Source organism: Staurois parvus, unplaced genomic scaffold (genome assembly GCF_062004578.1).
Source record: "Staurois parvus isolate SC_StPar_1 unplaced genomic scaffold, SC_StPar_1.0 ptg000186l, whole genome shotgun sequence".
In the NCBI taxonomy this organism is placed as follows: Eukaryota; Metazoa; Chordata; class Amphibia; order Anura; family Ranidae; genus Staurois; species Staurois parvus.
In genome coordinates, this window is record NW_028317982.1 from 5,583,437 (window position 1) to 5,607,458 (window position 24,022).

Consider the following 24,022-nt stretch of genomic DNA (forward strand, 5'->3'; position numbering starts at 1 on the left):
GTGTTCACACTTATGCAACCACATTATTTTAGTTTTTTAGGTTTATTCCCCCCCTTCCCCCCCCCCCTCATTTTTTACATCACAGAAACCTGACATTTTAACAGGGGTGTATAGACTTATTATATCCACTGTATGAGGCACACATATATCACTTTCTTTTCACCGAGTTGGCAGACTCATAGACTTGCACTGGGAGAATGAGCGGTAAAGAACCATTGTGTGCCACTGCAAAGCTGAATATGTACATTCAGAAAATATGGCTGCCACCATATACATACACAATAACAAGCTGAACAGAAATTAAATTCTAGAAACACTAGCCCACGCAGATACCAATCTCATTGATATTGTAATGACATTTAATGTTTACAATGAATTTAGTGCAGTAGTGTGCATATATATTTTTATCATGAACACACTGACTTATTTCTGTTTGACATACCTGTGTTCCATAAATATATTTATCCAGCATTTTGCCACCTATTGTTTGTCCTCCAATGTCCCAGACTTGAAGAGTAACATTTAAATTTCCTGTGAGGGGAAAAAAGCAAAATACATTAATATAACTCTTACCATCACAATAAATATTTCCTTTTCTACAGAAAAAGGCACAGAAAAATAGGTAATGTTCAGAGAGTTAAAAAAAATCTTAAAGAACATTAAATTTACTTTTATGTAATGATGGTTTCCTGTCTGTCTAAATTTTGAGCAACTGTTGCAATTATTCAATTCCGCCTCTTCTTTAAAGCATGTTACCAGTAGAGAGACTCCCAATTTGGAGACCTTAATTAGATCAGAAATTACGCACAAGTATCATTGCCAGTACAAGGGGAGTATTGCAGCAGGTCTTTGTGCCTCCTCAGACAGATATCTGCTCGTCCTTGGCCAACTGAACATGTAGACCATATTCATATCTTACCTGCCAGCCAAATATAGAAAAAAATAATAAATCTACAAGTCTCTAACCTCTGATTTTTAATTAGCCACTTTCATTAAAACCTTGAAATGAATGTAAAATACAGAACCTCCCAAAGAGTAGGACCTGTCTTACTGCTGGTATTTATTCTCACTTTAGATGGTACATGGCAAAGCTCAGCAATTTTCACAGGATAGCATTATGAAAAAAAATATGCTCAAATATATATTTTGATTAGGAGGGGCACTGCAGGCCAATTTGAGAATCATGCTGTAAAATGCTTACATTTAATACAGCTTACTTTTTAACCCAGAGAACAGCAGTGGTGCACTGGGCCACCCTATCAGTAGAAAATGCTTCTTTGCTGGTATGCTATGTAAAACTGATCATGGCTTCTGGCCACCAACCTCCTGCATTCCCCCCACAAATAGTTCTTGAGCTTCTCTTGTGCTGCTCTTTCCTTCAAACTTTTAATCAGCCCCCTAGCAACTTACACCGCTAAAACACCCTTTAGCAGCCACTAACATCCTACCCAGAAAATGCATGCAGCATCAGGAATGGGGAATGGCTAAGGGAGTTTTCTGTGGACATGTATTTTTAAGGATTTCAGCAAACTGGCACCATTAATAGCCAAGACAAGTAGCAACCATCCAGTTGTGAGGGTGGGGCTTCATACAATTGTTTTTTTTGTGAAATGCTTGGTCAGAAAAGCAAAGATGCCATGTTAAATATAGAAAGCATTTACAGCAGTGGTCTCCAAACTACATCCCTTTGTTTGCTTTTATCTGGCCCTTGGGGCACCATTTAATCCACTGATACCAACAATAGAGGTATAATTCCCCCCACTGACACAAATAATTAGGCACAATTTTTCATAGTGTCACCAACAATGGGGTCCAATAACACCATTGATGGGCCACAATTCCAACTAATGACACCAACAATAGGTCACAATTCCTCCCACAGACACCAACGATTGGGCACAATTCCTCCCACTGACACCAAAGATGGGTCATTATTTTCTCCCCCACTGACATCGGAACCTTTTCTACTACCAATGGCCACAGTCCAGCCCCCTGAAGTCTGAAGTAAACAGGCCCTTTGTTTAGAAAGTTTGGAGACCCCTGATTTACAGTGTAATAAGAACACACAGCGTGGTAGTCAGGGGTTTGTAAATGTTTTTTGGTTTCAGTTGGCATAAAAATAAACCATAGCTGAATTGTTAATGTGAAAGAAAATTTGGGAAAATGCACCTAGATCTTCTGTGTGGTCTTTAAGGAAAATACATACAAGATCATGATGTTGTGGTACAAAACGCCTGAAGTTCTCCACGCTTACAACCCAAATGCTTCCCCTGCCTGCTGGCACTGTGGTACAGACCTTGGTTCTCTCTACCGTATTTCTTGGGCATGCAGTTCCATTACTCCCTTTTGGGAAGCGGTTTTTTCCTTGTTACAATCGCTATTGCATACCTCTCTCCCATTTGAACCCTTATATTTTTTACTAAGACTACCATTCCCGGCCCTATCTAAAACGTCCAGGACACTTCCGTGCATGTTATAACCGTGGCTAGGAGAAGCATACCTACGTGTTGGCTATCCTCTACTCCCTCTTCAATGCCGATCTTGTACAAAATTATTGCTGATGTAAGACAGATAGAGTATTTGACCACCCTACATACTTGTTTTATTGCTGTGTTTGAGGCAGTATGGAACCCATGGGATACCTTCATTTCTTCTTTACCAGCCCAAAATGTACGGTCCTAATAACCTCTACACTGTTATTTTATGACATTATTTGTCCTGTACCTATGCAGTTCTTTAACATTGATGTACCTTCTTGTTATGTTTTTTTTTTTCAAACATGCTGTTTGTATACTTGCATGAAATCCAATGCAAATTGTTAATATTAAAAAAAATAAATAAACCATAGCTACCACCATTTAAAAGAGTTAGCAGTGACACCTTGAAGGGATAAAGAAGACAAAATGGTGTTATGTGGGCTGCCTGCCACCCACCAAGAATAAATTGAAAAGAAAACTGCAGCAAGCCACAAGTACACTTGTGAAAGTGCCCCACAGTGGGTGTGGCCAATAAAATGGGTGTTGCTTCATGATGTTAATAACACAGGGCTGTGATTCATAGTGCTAATTGCACAGCTGTTTTTTGGTATAACATACTGAGTGGTCACATACAGAAGTTAAGATTCTCTGCACATCTGGAGGAAAGCGGGGGCATTTTTAGGGGCAGAACATTTTTTTTTATCCAGGTCATCTATTTGTTCTACTGAAGTTGTTACATGTCCACAGTACATTTGTCATACAGACACAAAGATCTGTGGCATTCAGAAGTAGCTGCAGTGGCATTCTGGTGCCACTAATACAAAAACAATCATTGGGGTCATTTTGGGCTGGGGTAGTAAAGGGTACTGTATTGTTGAACTAACCGGCCTCAGCAGCTTGCAGAGAAGGCCAGAGACAAAAAAAAAATGTATACATGCAGACGGCAGACCAGGTTAGCAGTCAGGACTCAGGAGGCATTCTCTGACCAACACCGTTTCCTTTTCATGCCAAATTAAAGAAGCATATGCACTTGAGAGGCAGAGGGCCAATCACTCTGTTGGGGATTGACAGCCAGAACTATAGACTGAGTGTTGAAAGCTGCGACCGCTGCATTACTCCAGGGACCAACCATGCTGTTAAGTCCAAGACTCCCCTCTGCCAATGCTGCTTTAATGTAGACAGACTAGGTTGGCTGCTGATTGGTGGTGCTATGGGGATGCCAAGATCATTTTTGGCAGTGTTTAGCATACCCAAGCAGCCCCTGCCATCACCACTGTCTATAGGATATGCATCAGATGGATAAATTAACCAGATAATAAGCTGGTAATAGTTGAGGGGTGTATTGGAGATGACGGGAAAATATAGGTTTCCTTTGGGCACAGAAAATGTACACCAAATATCTGGTTTTAGGATTGGGCACCTAAAATAACATAGTGAACTTGACCTCAGCACAACTGCAATTCCTGTATAGCAACAGCTACAATTTAACTGGTTTCCTGGAGTTGCTCTTTAATCGGTCGACCAGAAAAGTCTGCTTCGGGAGGTATGAGTGTCTGTTTTGGACATTCTTATGGATGCTGTTAACTTATCCCTCATCATCATCATCAGTATTACATGCTTATGATTTGTAAAACAAAGATCATGTACATGAATTAAAAACAGATATAAAACACTAGTTTAAAAAACTGACCTAAACCAATATAGGATTCCTTTCAATAAAGCAATAAATCCAAGCCACATTAAAAAAAAAAAAAAGCACAAGAGCGGTTTTGCTTCTTTTTTTATATTAAAAAAAACAAAAAAAGATTTTTTAGTAGAATTAAGCGCAAGACGGGGCAGAAAACAAAACAAACATAAACAGCAACAAAAACATGGCCAACCATTTGCATTCATTCAATATACTGTATATGTATACAAGATTCTATAACACATATATGTTAAACCCGTGAGTAGAAATCTATATCTTGCATAGCTATTTATGCTAGCACAGAACAGAATGTTTCTTCATAAACAAGAATAGTTGAATCTAGAGTGCTATTTTCCAAAAACAGTTGTTAAGCGTTAAAAGTCAGATATAGGTTTCCTGCTCCAGCAACTATTCTTTACTTTATTAATAAAAAATATATATATTAGAAAGCAAATTAGGCCAATCTACCCAATACCTTCCAACCATTCTACAAGCATATACCCCAATGCCTAGAGATGGATCCACGTAACACCTAAATGGACTAGCTCTCATTTAGCTCACTCCAGAGTGCTCGAACACAGCTGCACCCCCTAAAAACATTATAGTATGTCATCGACCTTTAAGAGTTTTTAGACAATCTTTTTCTCTGTTTGTTATTTGGTGAGAAGTTTTCATGCAGAAAATCTTATATCAGGGAACAAACGTGTCTTTTTATTACAGTGTAGGTTCACCTTAAACTTATAGCTCCGATGTGGATAGACTCCAGAGGATAAAATCATTCCACAACTTGTTCAATGTTGGCAAGTATATATCCGGATTGCCAAGATTTCATCTCCACAGTAAAAACATTTCTCGCTTGGATTTTATGGCAATGTTCTTTCCCTCTTCTAATGAATTCCCCATAGCAAAATAAAAAAAGGTATCGAGAAATTCAGAAATCTCAGAAAAATCAAAGTGATATAAAAAAAATGTTTTAAGGGTAACCACAAAGGTAACTGATTTTAATTCAGCATTAGCGCAGCAGTATGATTTCCTTGTAAGCCACTGAACATAATAGAATATTTACTAATCAGCAAAAACTTTATGACCACTGACAGGTAAAGTGAATAACATTGATTATCTTTTTACAATGGCATCTGAAAGTTGGTGGGATATATTAGGAGCAAGCAAACATGTTTTCCATTAACCTGGTGTATTGAAAGCAGAAAAATTGGGCATTGCAGTTTTTTGTGCATGGGGCAGCATAGCCACAGACTGATAAGGATGCCCATGCAAACCCGTGTCAACAGCCAAAAGCACCTACAATGAGAACATGAGCATCAGAATTCTACCATGAAGCAATAGAAGAAGGTGGTCTGGTCTGATGAATCACATTTTCTTTTACATCATGTAGATGGCTGAGTGTGTGCGCCTCTTACCTGGGGAAGAAATGGCAGCAGGATGCAGTATGGGAAGATGACAAGCCAGTGGAGGCAATTAAATGCTTTGGCCAACATTCTGCTGGGAAACCTTGGGTCCTGCCATTCATGTAGATGATACTTTGAGATGTACAACCTACCTAAACATTGTTGCTGACCAAGTACACACCTTCATGGAAACAGTATTTCCCAATAGCAGTGGCTATAATGAGCCCTGCCACACGGCAAAAATGGTTCACGAATGGTTTGAGGAACATAATGGTTTCTAGGTGTTGATTTGGTCTCCAGATTCTCCAGATCTCAATCCAATTGAGCATCTGTGGGATGTGCTGAAAATACAAGTTCAATCCACTGAGGCTCCACCTCACCAACATACAGGATTCAAAAGGATCTGCTACGGACGGCTTGGTTCTAGATACCACAGCATATCTCTAGAGATCTAGTGGCATTCAAGCTTTAACAGGTAAGGGCTGTTTTGGCAGCAAAATGAGGGACCTACTCACTTTCTAGGTGGGTGGTTATGGCTGATTGCTCTATAGTAATAGTAAACATTAAGGAATGTGAGGTTTTTACTGCATCTAAATCCACAAACAAAAATGTAGAAAATACTTTCTTTCTTTTTTTTTTTAAACTTAAAAAGACCCTGCCACCACATCCGTAGATGTCAACTGTCCCTGATGTACCAGGACAGTTCCATATCTAGGTGCTCTGTGTCCTGGTGATGCTGTGTTCTGAGAACACAGCGTCACCCATATTTGAGTTGCTCAGCCTGCACAGCAACTCAAAAAATGGTTTTAACTGAAGGGATTGTGACCGTAAATAGGTGGCTCCTGCACAATTAGAATCTCTTAGAAGACGGGTGTGTCAAGAGTAGACAGTAGGAACAGTGGGGGTTAGGATGAATATGTTGGCAAGTATGCCTATCCTACCCTCACACGTAAAGACAGGATGGCAATCAGTATTGGGTGTACTTACAGAAGAACACTGTGCTGCAACAATTTAAAGGTCTAAGCAGATAAATCTTCCTGGAATGTCAGAATGTAAGATTTTCATGCTGCTCCCAAAAAGCCCCCACCCCCTCTCAGCCTCTAGGTCAATACTGTGTTTTTGCTGGAAGTGCACAAATCTCATACAACCAGTACTGAAAGTTGCTGCCAGTAGATAAAGACAGCGGGCTTAACACGCAACAGCTTTCGATCCCGATACGGACACATTTATTTTTTGAACTTCCAGCAGAAACAAACTTATGACATAGCATTCTGGGCAAAAGAGTGACGTGAGCGGGCCAAAAGTCTCATGATCCGACACTCCAGGAAGTGTAAATTGTTTAGCTGAAATCTTTGCTAAAAGGTTTACAGTAGGCATTCTACACCCAATAAAGATTTCCATTCTGTATTTATTTGTGAGAGCAGGATGACAAGACCTCTTTAAAATGGCAAGTAATAAGCTCAGCCTGTGACTTCTGATTTAAAAAGCACGTAAAATGTCATCAGGAATTATTAGAAAATGAGTATAAATATTTCAAATACTGTATTAATAGTTCCTAAAAGACAGCAGCAGAAAACTGAAGCTGGGATTGAGCATGGGGATCATTTGAGTACTGGGATAATGCCACCCTGAAATTCAGTTTGTAAACTCATAAAATTATGCTAGGGTCTTTGGTTAACCTAAAATTTAAGTGTTGCACGGCCAATATGTAAGTGAAAACACGCGCCTGCCCACTTCTAGCACGAAGGGCTTAAAATATCTGCTGCACAGTGGAGACCTTTCTGCTGGCTGGTGCCCACAAACTTCCTGGAGGTATTTTGTCTATGAACCTAGCAGATCTCTTTCTGCTATTCCCAATTCAGTGGTCCACCGTACTAAGCTATAAAATGTGCACAGTGACTGCATCTAGACTACACAGAGAGCGGGGTTACAAGCATTCCAGAATGGACCGGTATTTGCCATGTAATGGTCTCCGAAAATATTTATGTGATTTGGGTTAAACACCGCTGTACAATTAACGCCTTCACTGTCACAGGGTCTCTGGTATTATTCTGCAAAGCGTCACAGGACCCTCCTGTACTCATGGTATACTCGGGACAGGTAGAGAGGGAAAAGTAGGAAAAAGAGGCATCTTAATCTCAACTACCTAATTATGGGATATTACGGTTCTGAAAAGTATGTGCATGGAGACAAATATGCATAAAAACCAACATCTTGGGTGGTTTTTCCAGTGGTAAAACCCATCGCTAAAAATCACTTGAAAAACCTCAAGACACCTTTTTCTATCGTAAGTGTCATTATGAACAATAACAAGGTTAATACTTTATAAATAGCTCAATGTTGACATTTTTGGAAAGTTGCATAAATAACATTTTTAATCATCTGCAACTGTTGTTATGCAGTTACAGGGGTTGGACAAAATTATGGAAACACCAGGTAAAAGAAGAAAATCATTAACTAACATGGTGTTGGACCACCTTTGGCATACAAGACGGCCTGAATTCTCCTGGGAATTGGCAAGTATAACTCTTTGATGGTGGATAATGGAATCTGATACCACTCTTCATGCAAAAAGTGTTCCAGTTCTCGCAGAGATGCTGGAGTTGGAAAACGAGCTCAAACCTTGTTCTCCAAAACAAATCATAGCAGCTCTATAGTATTGAGGTCAGGTGACTGTGGTGCCCAGGGATGGTGCAAGACTCCATCTGCACGCTCATTAAACCACAATTTGACAACACCATCTGTGTGAATCAGAGCGATTGTCTTTGAGAAACAATGTCTGCACGATGGGGTGCACATGGTTGGTCAAAATGTATACAGAGTAGCTGGGAGTGACTCTACCTTTCAAGGTGATGATAGGGCCTGCAGAATACAAGATCTGGCTGTCCAAACCGTGATTGCGCCACCACCATGCTATACCATTGGCACAAAACGTCCCTGGTCATAAGCTTGTGACGGTGTTGGCAACGAGTTGGAAATAGCGTGAAGCTCGATTCATCGGACCATATTACAGTCTTCCATTGATCAACAATCCATGATTTATGGGTGTTGCACCACTTTTTCCTCTTCTGAGCAATAAAACTGGTCACTAGTGGTTTGGCTACTGCAGCTCACCGGGAATGTTTTGCTTATGGAGTCCCCTCCCCCACACAGTTTTTGTGGACACGGGCTTTGGAAGACTGAGATTGAGATCTGCAGTCACTTTTTCAGAAGTTGTTTTCTTATTCTGGGTCACAATCCTGCACAATATCCTTTTGGCTATTTTGGCCAGTAGTTGACCATGTCGCCAAACTTATGCTATGTATCAGATGATGTGTTCCCGGAAACTGTACATACCGTCATAACCTCTGATATTGTACCTCGCAACACAGCAAATAAGTTGGCAACTCCAGTCCGGTTTCCTCTCCCCACCCCTCTGCTCAGCTGAGAGCAAGAGGGAGGAGGAAGGCTGTTAACCCAGCGTTTGCCAGGATTAACAGCAAGGCATATAGGCAGAGAAAGGAGATTTCACTGCATGGACAGAGAGAGACATGTGAGCTGTCTGCCAGCTTACTAGCAGGCAGTTCACATTCCATATGCCAGGCCCAATCACTTTGTTAATGAGGCACAGAACTACAGCTGTGCAATCAGCAAAGGTCATGCTTTCTGCTAACTGTACAGCTCCAACTTACCATGGAGAAACCTCTGCATCCCTACAGAGGGCAAGGGTCAATCGCCTGCCATATGCTGGCAGGTGTCACAGGGACTGTTGAAGCTAGGAGGGCTGTAAATATGCAGATTAACTGATCTATAAAAAAAAATAATAATAATAATTGTCTTCGACCACATGCTTTTAGATCACTGGAACACGGTGAAGGCCTTGATGTTTATGTTGGGCCCTATTTCTCCATCAGTATAGAAAGAGATCTCATGCTGGTTAATGGAAGCAGAACACTCAGCCATATCTAGGGGGTGGAATTGCCCCAAACACATTACGAACGGGAAAATTCTGTAAATTTACAGTAAATGCATAACAGGGCTTTGAGTGAGTACGGGAGGCATGAATCCAGCCAGTTTGTTTGAAAGGTATAAAAACATGACGCAAAAGATCAAGGTTGTGTACTTTAAAGATAACTGCACTTATAAATAAAAGCCCCGATTCCACTTCCCTGGACTTCTACAATTTGAACACTGATCAGTTGCTCTCCTCATGGCTTAGGCTCTTCATTTAGTGAACATTTGCTGGACCAAGCCATAAGAAGGAATGCACTTCCTGTGCACATCCATTGAGCTAGGTAGAGACCAGCCATACATGGATTGAAATTTAACTGGTTCAGCAGGGACCGGCAAAATTTTGATCCATGTATGGGAACCTAGTTGTACACAAGCCAATGATCTAATCGATCAACTTACAACAAGCCTGTTGGGTTTTCCCCGAACGATTAGGGCCGCCATCTATAGCTGGCAACACTAATCATTGTGTTCTGCTAGCAGGGAAGGCTCCCCGCTGGCAGAACACATTAGCGTTGTGGGAGGGATTCCCCCAACAACATTGACTGTGCTGATGGAGTAATCGAGCAATTTTCTTTCCTTACACCTGTGCTGAAGGATAGAAATTGCACAGTCTATGGCCTGCTTTATTCTATAACATACAGCTGGCACATGCACAGAGAGCAGAATACTGACTCAAAGAAGAACAAAACACTGCAAATTGGATAAGCTGCCCAGCCATATGTTAGCCAGGAAGTGAGTATACAGTTTTGTCTGGATAGAAGTTCTATAATATGATTTAAAAATGAAATCAGAAGATAAACGGGAGTGGGTTTGGGGCTTTTATCTGAAAGTGCCTTTAACTCTAAGATGACATTGTCATCACCTAAAAACCTGGCAAAAGAAGACATGTTATACTTGCCTCTCCAGTGGCCCCGTCTCTTATCTTCACTCAATTCAAATGCTGCAGCCTCCATCAGACTCTTCAGCATTTGATAATTCCCAAAGTATTAGTTGCCTGTGAAATGTCATGCATTGTGGCGCCATGTTTGGGCCAAAACATCACTACTGTGCCCTGTACTGAAGTAGCGGTTGCAAGATGAAAGCACAGCATGCACTGGAAATTACAGGCATCCAACTCCCAGAAATATTGAGTTCTGAAAAGTTTAGAACACTTGACTGGAGCAAAGATGGGAGGCATGGGCCACCAAAGAGGTGAATATAACAGCTCTTCTTTTACAAAGACTTGTTAGTAAGATGTTTTAGGGTGACAACAGTATAGCTATAACCTACCTAAATCTAAAATACAATATAAATAATACAGTTTGGTACTTAAAGTGCTATTTTACAAGGCTATTTTAGACAAAATGTGTCTTTTAATGTCATTACAAAAAAAAGGACTGTGACCAGAAATACATCTACCTAAAAATTGATAACATATATCTTCATATCTAAGGAACAAGAGAAAATCTATTTATTTCGCCATCAATACAGGATGGAGAAATCTGCCCTGCCAGTTATTGTGCTCTGACAGACACAGTACCCATGGCTGTCTGAATAACCAAACAGTTACTGTACCTGATAGATTTCAGTCCATGTTTGCCCAAAAATATTCCACCTGGCTCAGTCACTTTTTAAAATGACTTTTGTTGAGCCAAGTGGTGCCAACTGGGCCATCAATGGCTTTAATTTCTGGCGATTCATAAGAATGGGTCATAATTTGATCAGGGTATAACCAGCTTTGAATGGACATAGTAGATGCAGTTTAAGTAAGAGCCAAAACAATTAAAGGCTGCTGTGGGAAGCACAGCGGCTAAGTGGGTAGAACTTCCACTTAGCAGCACTAGGGTCATCAGTTCAAATCCCAACCATTGACACTAACTGCTCGGAGTTTGCATCTCCTTGTGCTGCGTAGGTTTCCTCCAGGTATTCCAGTTTCCTCCTACACTCCAAAGACATGCTGGTAAGTTAATTGTATACGGTCTAAATTGGTCCTAGTATGTATGAATGTGAGTTAGGGACCTTAAATTATAAGCTCCTTGAGGGACTGATGTGAATGTACAATATATATGTAGAGCCCTTCATAAAATTGATGATGCTACACAAGTACTTGTAATAATAGTAATAACTCCACCTAACACTTTGTAAGGAGTTATAGCAACAGGTTTTTTTTTCCTTTGGAAAAGGGTTTTAAACCATAAAAGGTAGCCTATGCAAGCACTCTATCAGTGTTTTGTGATTTTTCCCAATTACAGTAACTGCCACTTTTGCGGGACAGCCTTATCTGAATGTGTATGTCCATAGAAATATTAATAAAGACACAAAAATCCATATACTAAATACAAGTATTAACCCCATACATTTATAATACAACATTTTTCCTTACAGTAGTGTTATAGACAGGAGTCTCTCTTGGCATTATCAGACCTTTTCTTTTATCTCAGTCATCTTCTGCTCTAAAAAAAAAGCTCTTGACACTTTTACACCAAACACAAATACTACATAAGTGTATACGTGTGCAGTTGTTACTAACTGGCCCTTTAAATAAGCCAAGATGTAATGTAAGTATACTGGCACCTAAATCTGCACTTATAGCACACTATGGCCTCTTAAATCCCACCCACTTTGCTTTACACACACAGCTTTGCTATTGGCATGTGCGGTCCGAAATATATTGTGCCTTCTGGCCATAAATGGTTAACTAGCATCAGCAGTCCTCTTTTTCCATGCAATGTGCTGCAACTCGCATCTAAATGGTTCCTTTGCACTATGAACTGAAACATCTTGAATGCTCAAACTGTATTTTTATGGCTGTCTAGGGACACTAAATTTTAGTGGTCTATTTAATGCCAGCAATTTCATGCTGCCTTGCATAAGACAGCATTCACATATTAGAACTCAGTGGTTACATAGCTATATTATACCTTTTTAACACGTATGAGATTAGTTATTTCCATTAAGAACATTATGCTTTGTTTCTTATAAATAACCTTTTTTTTTGCATGGGAAATGATGTAGGTATTATTTTAAAAGAGAATGATTGTGCAGAGTGCTGAATGAGTTTTTGTATGGAATGTTATTAATTTAGTGCAATATTCCATAGCCACAGCACTACATTAACAGTAAAATACTACAACTTTATGCTGAAAGGACTTTAAGCTGAATACACAGCCAAAGCAAGAAACCTTTGAAAGGTAATATGTAGTATTTTGAAAAATGTTTTCGATATATCTGCAAACATATGCTATTCTAAGCTACGTGTTTCACATTTGTTTCATTAACATGCTCTGCTTCCTTCCCACTCTACTGTGATGCGCTTTTGATGTGATTTTCAGTTGGTGCGATTATGTAGTGCGGCTTTGGATGTGGTTTGCATATTTTGTGGAGCCAAATCGCAAAAAAGCTGCATAGGAACCTTTTCTGTCGCAATGATGGGAACGGCACCAGTGAAAATAATGTGATTTCCCTTGTCATGCAAATCGGTGCAACTCAAGTTGCATCTGAAATCGCACTAGTGTGAACCAGCAGCACTAAGACTTGGTTCAAATCTGGGCAGCACAGTGGCTAAATGGTTAGCACTTCCGCCTGGCAGTAGTAGAGTCGTTGGTTCGAATCCCAGCCACGGCACCACCTGCCTGGAGTTTGCATGTTCTCCCTGTGCCTGCGTGGGATTCCTCCACGTACTCCGGTTTCCTCCCACACTCCAAAAGACATGCTGGTAGGTTAATTGGATCCTGTCTAAGTTGGCCCTAATATGTGTATGTATGAATGTAAGTTGGGGACCTTAGATTGTACGCCCCTTGAGGGTTAGGGACTGATGTGAATGTACAATATATATGTGTAAAGCGCTGCATAAATTGACGGCGCTATAGAAGTAAAGCAAATAAATAAACAAAATATGCCATTTCCCCGCAGCTGGGTTTCCTCCGACACAGCAGCCCATTCATTTGAATGGGCTGCTGTACCTCCTGAAAATGCACAGAAAAGTCCCTGCGCCTTTTTAGAAAATACGGCCGCAGGGAAACCACATAATACAGTTAGGTTACATTCACACTAGCTTTGTCAGCAGGCGTCAAGGAAGCGTTTTCAACACTTCTCAAACGCCTATGAAAATTCTGCACATGGCAGCACACAATGCAGTTCACACTGAAGCGTTAGCGGTGCGTCACAGCAAAACTGACGCCTCATGTCAAGTCAGGAGGAGTTGAAGCCTCCCATTCAAGTTTATGGTGCTGCTCCTCAAATGCCTGGCAGGAGTCTGCGATGCGGTTGGGAGGCGTTTGAGGAACGTTAATACTATTTAACTTCATTATAGGTATTTGTGGTGCGGTTTTAACGCTTGGCAAACACCTATCAAAACTGCGCATAGGACGTTTGGGGAGCATTAAAAACGCTTCCCAAAAGCCTAACGCCTTTCAAATGCTATAGGGGCGTTTGGCTAGAGTTAGGAATAGAGTCAAGTGTGAACGAGCCCTTAGGCTCCCAGTGCAGGAAACCATGCTGCGATTTCTAGTGTATGGGGGTGCCATTAGGATTCAGTGATCAGTATCCTTTCCAAACACAACCCATTCAAGTTATTAGGGCTGCACCACAACCATGTGTAATGCATGTGGGTTGCAGAGCAGTGGTGCAACATTTACAGGGTAAAGCTGCCAGTGAGGAGGGGACATATCGTCTCCTCACCACCTGTCAAACATCTCCTAAAATGGTCAGTAAACGTAAAACAGGTTTTTTGGAGGGCAGACACAAAAATGTTTTTATTCAACAGACAATTCATCTCTTAACTATGACGTTTAAATCTGCTACACATTTTACAATCTGATTGTTGCTAGAGTTAAAGGAGACAACTATATTGTGTATATATTTTACAAAATATATGGCCAGTTTTAAGAGGAAATTTGAGAAATCTGAGTATAACAGGGTTCCTTTACTTTGGTGCACAATTTATGGGAAAAGAAGGAGCACAGTTTTCATGAGCCACTAAGGAGTCCCCAAACTTTTCAAGCAAAAGGGCCAGTTTACTGTCCTTCAGAATTCTGTATTTGTGCAATACTTTATGTTTTTGGTATAAAATATTGCAAAATAGTGATTTGCACAAAAATTTTATTTTTTTATTAACAGTAACTAAACTGACGTGTACAAATAAAACTTCAGCACAACACATAACTCCTCAAATTCCAGTGTATACCAGTGCTGCTGACACTTACATGCGTTTCCACATACAAAAGATATGTCAAAAAATAGTGCTGCACATAGATCTCTATAACCTCATATATGAATTAAAGCATCCAAACCATGTGACTATGCAACAAAGGTGAATACAACTTAAAAGTCCATAATCTGTGCTTTTCCACCTTTCCCTTTTAAGTATACCTACCTGGGTTAAAAGGGAAAGGTGGTATTTGACCTATGCAATTTGGGTCATAAAAGGAGGTGGGAGTATATATGTATGTCTCTGGTGGAGGAATATATGCGGATATAAACAATAAAGAGAACCCTGTTTCGTGAATAAATTATAAAGCCATGGATCAAGCACACATTATGGACTTTTAAGCTGTATTCAATGTATTCACCTTTGTTGCATAATCACATGGTTTGGATGCTTTGATTCATATATGAGGTTATAGAGATATAAGCGCTGTTCTATTTTATGACAAGTAACTAAACTGACACTTGTCAAAAGCATAAAAAAAAAAAAATTTCTTTAATGTTTTTGAAAAATAGTTTTGCTTATAGATTTCATAGAAAAATAAAATCATTTTCACAAAACACTACCAATAGAGAACCTAGTTTTTCCCAGTTTTTTTTCCCAAAACACAGGCCCTACAGTGAAAATGTAAATATTTCATTAGTTCATAAAGGGTGAACAAGTATGACAGCTGAAAGTAGTTAACCACTTACGCTCTGGAAGGGCATCTTTTGCTATTTGACAATTGCGCAGTCAGACAACACTGTACCCAAATTAAATTTATACCATATTTTTCACACAAATAGAGCTTTAGTGGTATTTGATCCCCACTGTGTTTTTTTGTGCTATATAAACAAACGCTGACTGAAAATTTGGAAAAATATATATATTTATTTTACTTTATGCCATAAAACATATCCAATAAAAAAATAAATCTAATTTTTTTCATAAATATAGACCAAAACGTATACTGCTACAGGTCTTTGGTAAAAAAAAAAAAAAAAAAAAATCCCAATAAGTGTATATTGATTGGTTTGCGTGAAAGTTATAACGTCTACAAACTATGGTATATATACACTTTTATTTGCAAGGAGAAAAAAACAGCCACATCACTGCTCTGTGTACAGAGCCCTGTACTGTTAGTAAACACAGTGCTCTGTGCTGTGATTTGCTAAGCCAAATCAGGTTATATCAAGAGCTACATATAGGGGTTAGATTTAGAAGACGAAAGCCTTGCAGAGTAAGAGCGGTCACACCGGCTACACTTTCCAAGTTCCCTTCATTGCCCAACTGCTTCATAACATACACAAAGCTATGGACTCCCCGTCTCCATATGACATGTCTGGGTACCTAAACAGCCAACTGACAAGCTTCTGCACTGGAAGTGACACGAATCACATATGCTCCAGAAGTACAGGATACTAGCTTTAGCTACTGACAAACAAAAAAAGGGGTTGGGGGACAAAGAGAAAGTATATGCTTGTTGGTGGAGTTGCCACTGAAGGTAATCTCCTGCTTTGTTCTGCACTGGCAAAGCTCAAGTTGGCTTTAAAGCGGAGCTCCACCGAAAAGGGGAAGTTTAAGACATCCTCCCCTCTCCTCTCCCTAACTTAGCATGTCATTTAAGAGAGGGGGGGTGGCAAGTGCCCAGTTTTGACAACAGAGGTTCAGTCTGTAAAGTAAAATTAAAATCAGCAGCTACAAACCCTTTAGCTGCTGACTTTCAATAAGCCTAGGCGATCCGAGCGGAAGTTCTCCTTTCGTTCTCACTGCCAGCAGTCTTCTGGGATACATGACAGGCCCCAGAAGACAGCGGAGACCATCCACAAAACGCAGCGTGACTTGCGCAGTGGGAACCCAGCACAGCCGGCTGCCCACGGTTAGGATGCTGGTGCCAGGAACCCAGAGGTTAGTGAAGAACTAACCTGGGTGAGGACGGCGCTGGATCCAAATGCCTCGTACACACTATAAGAAAATCGTATGAAAATCTTCGTATGAGGACCGATCGTCCGTTAATTCGATCGTCAGTACACAGCTTTTGAGAGCCGATCACGACAATTCGTATGACAATATTCAAAGGGGCAAGAACAAAAATTTTTCTCGTTTAATCAGTACAGAAGTCATCCGAAAATACAATGCAAATACAACGCAATACATGACATTACTTTCGAAATTCTTTTGTTTCATAGGGGAATTTTCGTATCTTTAACCTCTTCACTTTCGATGTGAGACCAGCAAGCAAAAAAAACAAAAAAAACGGCCGATCATTCTTCCGATATTCTCATCGTGTGTACGGGGCATTAGACAAGAACATGTCCATTTATTAAAAGTCAGCATCTAAACGGTTTCTAGCTGCTGACTTTTTAATTTTTTTTTTTCTTCTTCTTTACACAGACTGAAAGTCCACTTTAAGGAAAGGATAAGTGGTTAGGCAGAGGTTGAGGGTCATTAAGCAACTATTACTTTTCTGGGTGTAATCCAGTGTTACAAATCAGATATTTTGGTGTAAAGAGCATATGCAATGCACATGTAATGAAAGTAATTTATGCTAACCATGTGCAGGATGAAATTTCCACCTCCGAATCTGCCAACTAAAAACAATCAAGACAATTTTTAGAATCTTATATGAAACAATTTGAAAAACCAGCTAAATTAATAATTGGTGTTAATAATAAAATTTGTAAATTCTGTTTACCTTCCCTTTAAGTATTTTGGAAGCACACAAGTCAGTCAAAATATAATGTCAGCTATTTGTTTTTGTAAAGTCAAGTTTCACCATTAATCCTGGGCATAAGATGGTCCTGAGCCCACAAACCAAAAAGAGAGAAAAAAAACCTCACCTGGCAATGTCATCCTCTTCAGAAAGAAGTCCAGTCCTACTGTTTGTTTGTACTGTTTTCCAAACGATTCCTGAGCAAACCGCATGGCCAGCGACGTCTGAAAGAAAATGTGTGAAATGTTTGCATTGAAATAGTTTGGTCTGGCAGCACACAAAAATTGGTACTTGCGCTTTTAAAACAGCTTTTAACTAAGCCTAATAACTCATGAGGAAGAAGCACTAGTCGTGTTACAATTAGGATCTGTGTCCGTCATCTCAGCCCTAAGCTGGGCCAGCCAAGCGAGTCTCCGAGCTTGTTCTAGAATGAGAAGATTTTGTACTGGCAGCAATTAAAGAGCATACAGTTGTGAGTGAATCATCGTCATTGTCGGGGAATAGAATAGCCATCATGAGAAATAACCAGCATTGAAATAAATGCGCACACAAAAATTAAACTTTAATGTACAGTCAATATGTTACATTGGTCTTTTCATTTCTCTCCAATTATTTATTTTATTTAAAGCATTTGGGTTCTGACATTTAGTGCAGGATTTTCAGTGCAGACAATGCTAGTAGTATATAGGCTCCAAAGCGGTCATTACACTTTTGTTGATACATAACATTCTCACGGAGTATTATTATTACTACTACTGCTGTTGTGATAGCAGAATGCTCTAGCATTTATTGCTGTGATAATATATATTTCACCTGTGCCTTTAAGGGTTAAATTCATTTTAAAGGTTTAAGATTACGTGTTGGGTCCAGATTAACGTGAACCTGCGCTATGCTTGAGGAGGATAAAGCGACAGGTTTACTTTAAGTGCTTGCAAAGGCTCAAGGTTTTTTACCATCAAGCATTCTATGCATAAAGGTAATAAAAAAAACCTTCTGTGTGCAGCAACCCCCCTGATACTTATGCCGGCCATACACGGGTCGAAATTCAACTGATTTTTCATCCAAAAATCAGACCAAAGAATAATCGGCTGATTTTCACTCTGTTAGTGGGCAATGGCACCGGACGATTTTCGTGGTTCCATCCATTTTCAGTGATCGGCATGTTAGAAATTTGAGAAAAACTACCGATTTTCAGCTCAATGATGGTCAAATCGGACGATCGTTGTTCCAAAAAGAATATACGCATGAGCCGTGACTTGGAAGAAACAGACATTTTGCCTGTTATATGGGGTGAACTCTATGACTTGGTCTGCTGATTTTCAAAATCATTGATGGCACCATCGGATTACCAAGCGAACAACGTTTTCGATTTTCGGACGAAAATGCGCTCGGAATGCGACCCATTTATGGCCTGCATTACCTGAGCCCCTTTGTGACCCAGCGATGTGCACAAGAGCCTTGGCTCTCCAGGGAATCTCCCTTCTCATTGGCTGAGACAGCAATCAGTGAGCCAATGAGGAGAGAGAGGGGGTAGGACCAAGTCACGATCCTACGTGTGAATGGACACGCAAGGCAGCAGCTCTGGAGCTAACCTGCCTGGGTGCTCCCATAGCAAGCTGCTTGCTCTGGGGGAACTCAGGAAGAGGCCAGGAAAGCCAGTGGGGGATCCGAGAAGAGGAGGATCATGACTGCTCTGTACAAAAACACTGCACAAAGCAGGTAAGTCTGACATGTTTGTAATTTATTTTTTTAATTGCCTGTAATAGAACTTTAAAGAGGAACTTCACTCCCCCCATTAAGTCCCTCTTCCTTACCTTTGCTGTTTGTCCTGAAAAAACACTTGCATTCCCCTCAAATCCAGAGCGGTCTGGTGTAGCCTGTTTCTCTACTGCTACAAACTGGGTTCCACACTGCCACTTTCTATACAAACATCATCAGGGAGCTGGGTGTCCTTTCCAAGTTCTTGCACCTGACCCCCCCCCCCATGATGCACCTATGCACAGTGTTCCTTAGATTGCCCTAGAATGTGTGACATGTGTACCCCAGGTGGTGTCAGGAAAGGGGAACCCCATTTCACAGAACAGGGGGAAAAAAATGATATCAGATTGTTTTATGGGGGGAAATGAGGAAAAATATTTGTTCCCGATCACTCTCCTAACTACCAGGAGAGAAAGTCCTGCATAAACTCTAAGCCATTAGCCTGAATTTTAGGCAGGGCTCCAGACTCTCACCCCACAATATATAACCACCTCCTTATGGCACATGCTCCCCATACCCTTAAAGAGGATCTTCAGTGGCCCCCCAAAAAATACTGTAGCTGCTGACTTTTAATATAAGAACACTTTATCTGTCCGGAGATCTAGAGCCGTCCTCATCCGGGCTGGTTCTTCACCAGCCTTCAGGTCCCTGGCGCTGCCATGTTTTCTAAGGGAAGTCAGCTGTGAGCCCTAGCAGCTTCACAGCCGGCTTTCTACTGCACATGCATGAGCTGCGCTGCGATCTGTGAATGGGCCTGCAGCTTACTGGTATCTGTTACAGATATGTTCCAGAAAGCTGTGGGAAAAGGGGGGGCCCAACTTTCTAGGGGAGTCCAAAGGGAAATGGGAGCAGGTACTTTTTAAAACTAGGTACCCGCCCCCCCCCCCAAAAAAAAAAATGTGTCCAAAGGTCTAGGGTTGGGGAAGGGGGGTGGGGGAGAACTGGTGGAAGAGCAGAACTTCCCCTTTTTGTGTGAAGTTTTGCTTTAAAGTTGAACTTCACTGTCTCAGTCACCACTATTTTTAATCCTTGTGCTGCCAGCATTAGTAAATAGATAGAAAAAATATATCAGATTTACTTGTTTTAAAAAAATGTTTTACATGTATTCAGTTACTTCCTAGTTTCCATACCTAGGCAAATGATGTCATACATCCCAGGAGTGTTCAGGAGGGGAGGAGGGGCTTTCTAAGCTAAACACATCCTCCTGCATGTATGCCTGAGCTAAGGGCAGATGGATGCTACATGAATCATCTGCCCTTACTCAAGATGGCCACAGCCGGAAAGGAGTTTTTTTCCAAAGTGATTTCTCAAAACATAAAACATGGAGATATGGATGAATAAGGGAGTCTTCTTTGAATATTAAAAATGAATTAAATAGCAGAGTTGATTTGTAGAGCTCAGATGCAGGGTAGTTCCATTTAAAGTACCAGATCTTTCTCTTCACTATCTGCCACCGCTCAGTTGAACAGCGTAATGGAGGGGCAAAGTCAAGATGAATATGTGCTGCTGCGGAGGGGCAAAGTTACATAAACTTGCTGCTTTACACAAGTGCTATATTATAAGCAGTGCTGCGCTAAGAGTGAACAAATGTAAACAAAAAATGTTAATAAATACACAATAAAGTGCTCTAAACCAGTGTTTTTCAACCTTTTTTGTGCAAAGGCACACTTTTTTCATGAAAAAAATCACGAGGCACACCACCATTAGAAAATGTTAAAAAAATGTATTGAAAAACTTTTTGACTTGAGGGCCGCAATGGGTTCATATATTGGACCCGGGGGCCAGACCAAGAGTAGATGAATGATGTATATGTGTCATCCATAGTAAGTATAGTAATATTCCCCCATAGTAAGCATAGTAATTAATCCCCCATATAGTAATTCATCCCCCATAGTAATTCATCCCCCATATAGTAATTCATCCCCCATAGTGATTCATCCCCCATAGTGATTCATCCCCCATAGTAATTCATCCCCCATATTAAGTCCCCAAGCCCCCCTGTGTCAATTCACTTACCTTTGCTCCGCGCGTTCCTCTCGCCGTTCCGGTGTAGCATGAAAATCTGTCTCCTATGAGGATCTGTCCCCCTCGACGTATCTGCGCATGTGCCAGTTTCAGGCATTAGCAGCCGATCGGCGATCTCCGGCACATGCGCAGATACGTCGAGTGGGACAGATCATCCTGACAGTATCACGCTCCGCGGGCCGGATTAAAAGGTCCGCCGGGCCGTATACGGCCCGCGGGCCGTAGTTTGCCCATTGCTGTTCTAATGATTGGTCTATTTGTGAGCCGAGGCCACATGTTACGGATGAAATTGCAATTTTTCCCACGGCACACCAGACAATATCTCACGGCACACTAGTGTGCCGCGGCACAGTGGTTGAAAAACGCTGCTCTAAACACACAAGTGATAACAGTCCTTGAGGGACCCTATAGTGCTCAAAGTCCACATATGTGAAGAACAATCAAAAAGCAATCCTTGTGAGTGCAAGACAGCCCCAGAAGACGTCTGTTTATGACAAAACGCGTTGGGTGGAGCCTCCCTTCTGACGTCATCGTGTTGTCCACTATCTTGGAACACCCTTATGTAAAGATGGATGCCTGTATCTTCAGCGCTGTTGTAAGTGCAATCTTGTTCGTTTCAATAAAGTAAATGATTTTACTGCACTATGAGAGGCACCTCTGTATTGTTTTTTATGGGCCAACCCTGATCCTTATTATGGGAACAGCTTTACTGTATCGGAGCAGAGCACTGGGTTCCATTACAGTCTGTCCGGACGGATTCATATTCCCACTGAGCCCAGTTCGACCTCCTATAATTAACGGGTCTGAGACTCTGGTAAGCCTTTGTCTTGTTAACATGGTGGTGGCCAGTCACACTGGTGATTTTGGATGGAATGAAGAATATTCACCATTGCTTGTTAATTCAAGAAATTGTCTTCCACTCACAAGGATTGTTTTTGATTGTTCTTTGCATATGTGGACTTTGAGCACTATAGGGTCCCTCAAGGACTGTTATCACTTGTGTGTTTAGAGCACTTTATTGTGTATTTATTAACATCTTTTGTTTACATTTGTTCACTCTTAGCACAACACTGATTTGTATACGTTGAGTGAGAGAGGGATATCCTTTGGGTGTGATTGCAGCTTTGTATTTACGTGGACATGTGACATTTGTGCAGTTTTTTATTTATTATTTTTACACAAGTACTGTATGCATAGCCAAAACTTTTTTTTAGCTTTCAATGGCGATGGTAAGGGTTAAAACCCCTATTGAGTTCTTTGTGCTGCTATGTCCTGTTGGGGATTTGCATTCACTTCTTATGCAGGCCATAGACGGGTCGAACATTGGCCGATTTTTCGAACGATAAACGAAAAATCGGTCATTCGTTCGGCCGTTACCACCGAGTAAAAAAATCGGCCAACTAAATCATAAAGTTCACCCCATAACTTCTGTCCTTTGCAGGTCACAGCTCATGCGCAGACTTTTTATCGTTAAAACGATCGGCCGATTTTCCCATCATTCCCAGGAAAATCAGCCGATCGTCCAAATCGGCCGCAAATTTTCCAACATGACCGATAATCTCAAAGTGCAAAAAACCCCAAAAATGGCCGACCAATTAACCCACTAACAGTGCGAAACTCGGCCGATTTTTTTTTCAGTCGATAAATCGGCTCATTTTCGAACCGTCTATGGCCAGCATTAGCCTTCAAGATGCAAAAGGAAAGAATTTAAAAAAATCTCTCCAATGTGAATGAAATTGTATTGTCAGACAGCTGTCACAAAAACAGTTCTGCCTATTAAAGGATTTGCTCTGAACACCTGCCCAGGGGGCAACTCAGAAGATTTTGGTGCTCCTCCTTTTTGACAGAAAATATAAAATGTGAATCACCTCAGTGGGGGCACAGACAGCAATAAAATTTTGACAAAGGGCCTAAACCCTCCCTAATCTATCCAAAACAAAAAATAAAATTCGGCATTACCTATTTTTTAACCACTTAACACCAGCACCTTCTGGCCCTTAAAGGGGTTTCTGATGCCAAGAAGCAGGGCAAGGTTTATGAACATGTGACCTCCGTGATTGTCTGTCACATCGGTCACATGACCCGAAAGCTCCTGATCGCAAGAAGTGACACGGAGCTGTTAGGTGCCAGTAACTGTGGCGGGAGCATGCTCTCGGCACAGCTCTGTTTATATTTTGGTATATATGCGGCTTCTCTGCGCCAAGGAGTAAAGGGTTCGTTTTGGAGCTTGCTTGTGTTTAAAGGCATTAACATCGAATTGTTTGGGTGTAAAAAAATTTTGTTACTATGTTTTAATGGGGCATGACAAGTGTGTGCAAGAACAGCGCGCTAATAGTTACAGGTGATAAAAAGCTGTACACCAACATTTCTGGTGCTAAAACCCCCACACCTACATATATCACAACAATTTTCAGAAGCCAAAAAGTGTTTCGTCTAAAGGTGGCAGCAGACACACTGGCATTGAAAGCAGGCATTTGAGGGGCATTTTTAACTTTCCTCAAACGCCTATGCAAATTATACAATGGGCAGCACACAGTCATGTTCACATTACGACAACATGAAGCATTAGCGTTGCTTCAAAATTGAAATCTCATGTCGAATCAGAAGGAGTTTGAAGCCTTTCAACGCCTCCCATTCAAGTCTATGGTGATGCTCTACAAATGCGTTGGCAGGCATAAAACAGAGTTCAGCGAGCGCTTACAGAAAAAAAGAGCAGCTAGTACACTAAAAAGGGAACCATATAACCTTCTAAGATCATAAAATATGTAGTGCAGTGCTATAAAAATCATAAAATGAAAT

General features: G+C 40.8%; 1 protein-coding gene across 2 annotated transcripts in view; it reads right to left on the reverse strand.

Annotated features, from left to right (window-relative positions):
• The window catches only part of RAB28 (RAB28, member RAS oncogene family), a 170,625-nt gene that overhangs the window by 112,175 nt on the left and 34,428 nt on the right, over positions 1–24,022 (reverse strand). For both annotated transcript variants that reach the window (XM_089677416.1, XM_089677415.1), the window contains exons 2-3: positions 17,568–17,664; positions 443–531 (exon numbers count right to left, since the gene is read on the reverse strand). In XM_089677416.1, the coding sequence (XP_089533542.1) occupies positions 443–531; positions 17,568–17,664 (186 nt within the window). The remainder of the gene's footprint in view (positions 1–442; positions 532–17,567; positions 17,665–24,022) is intronic.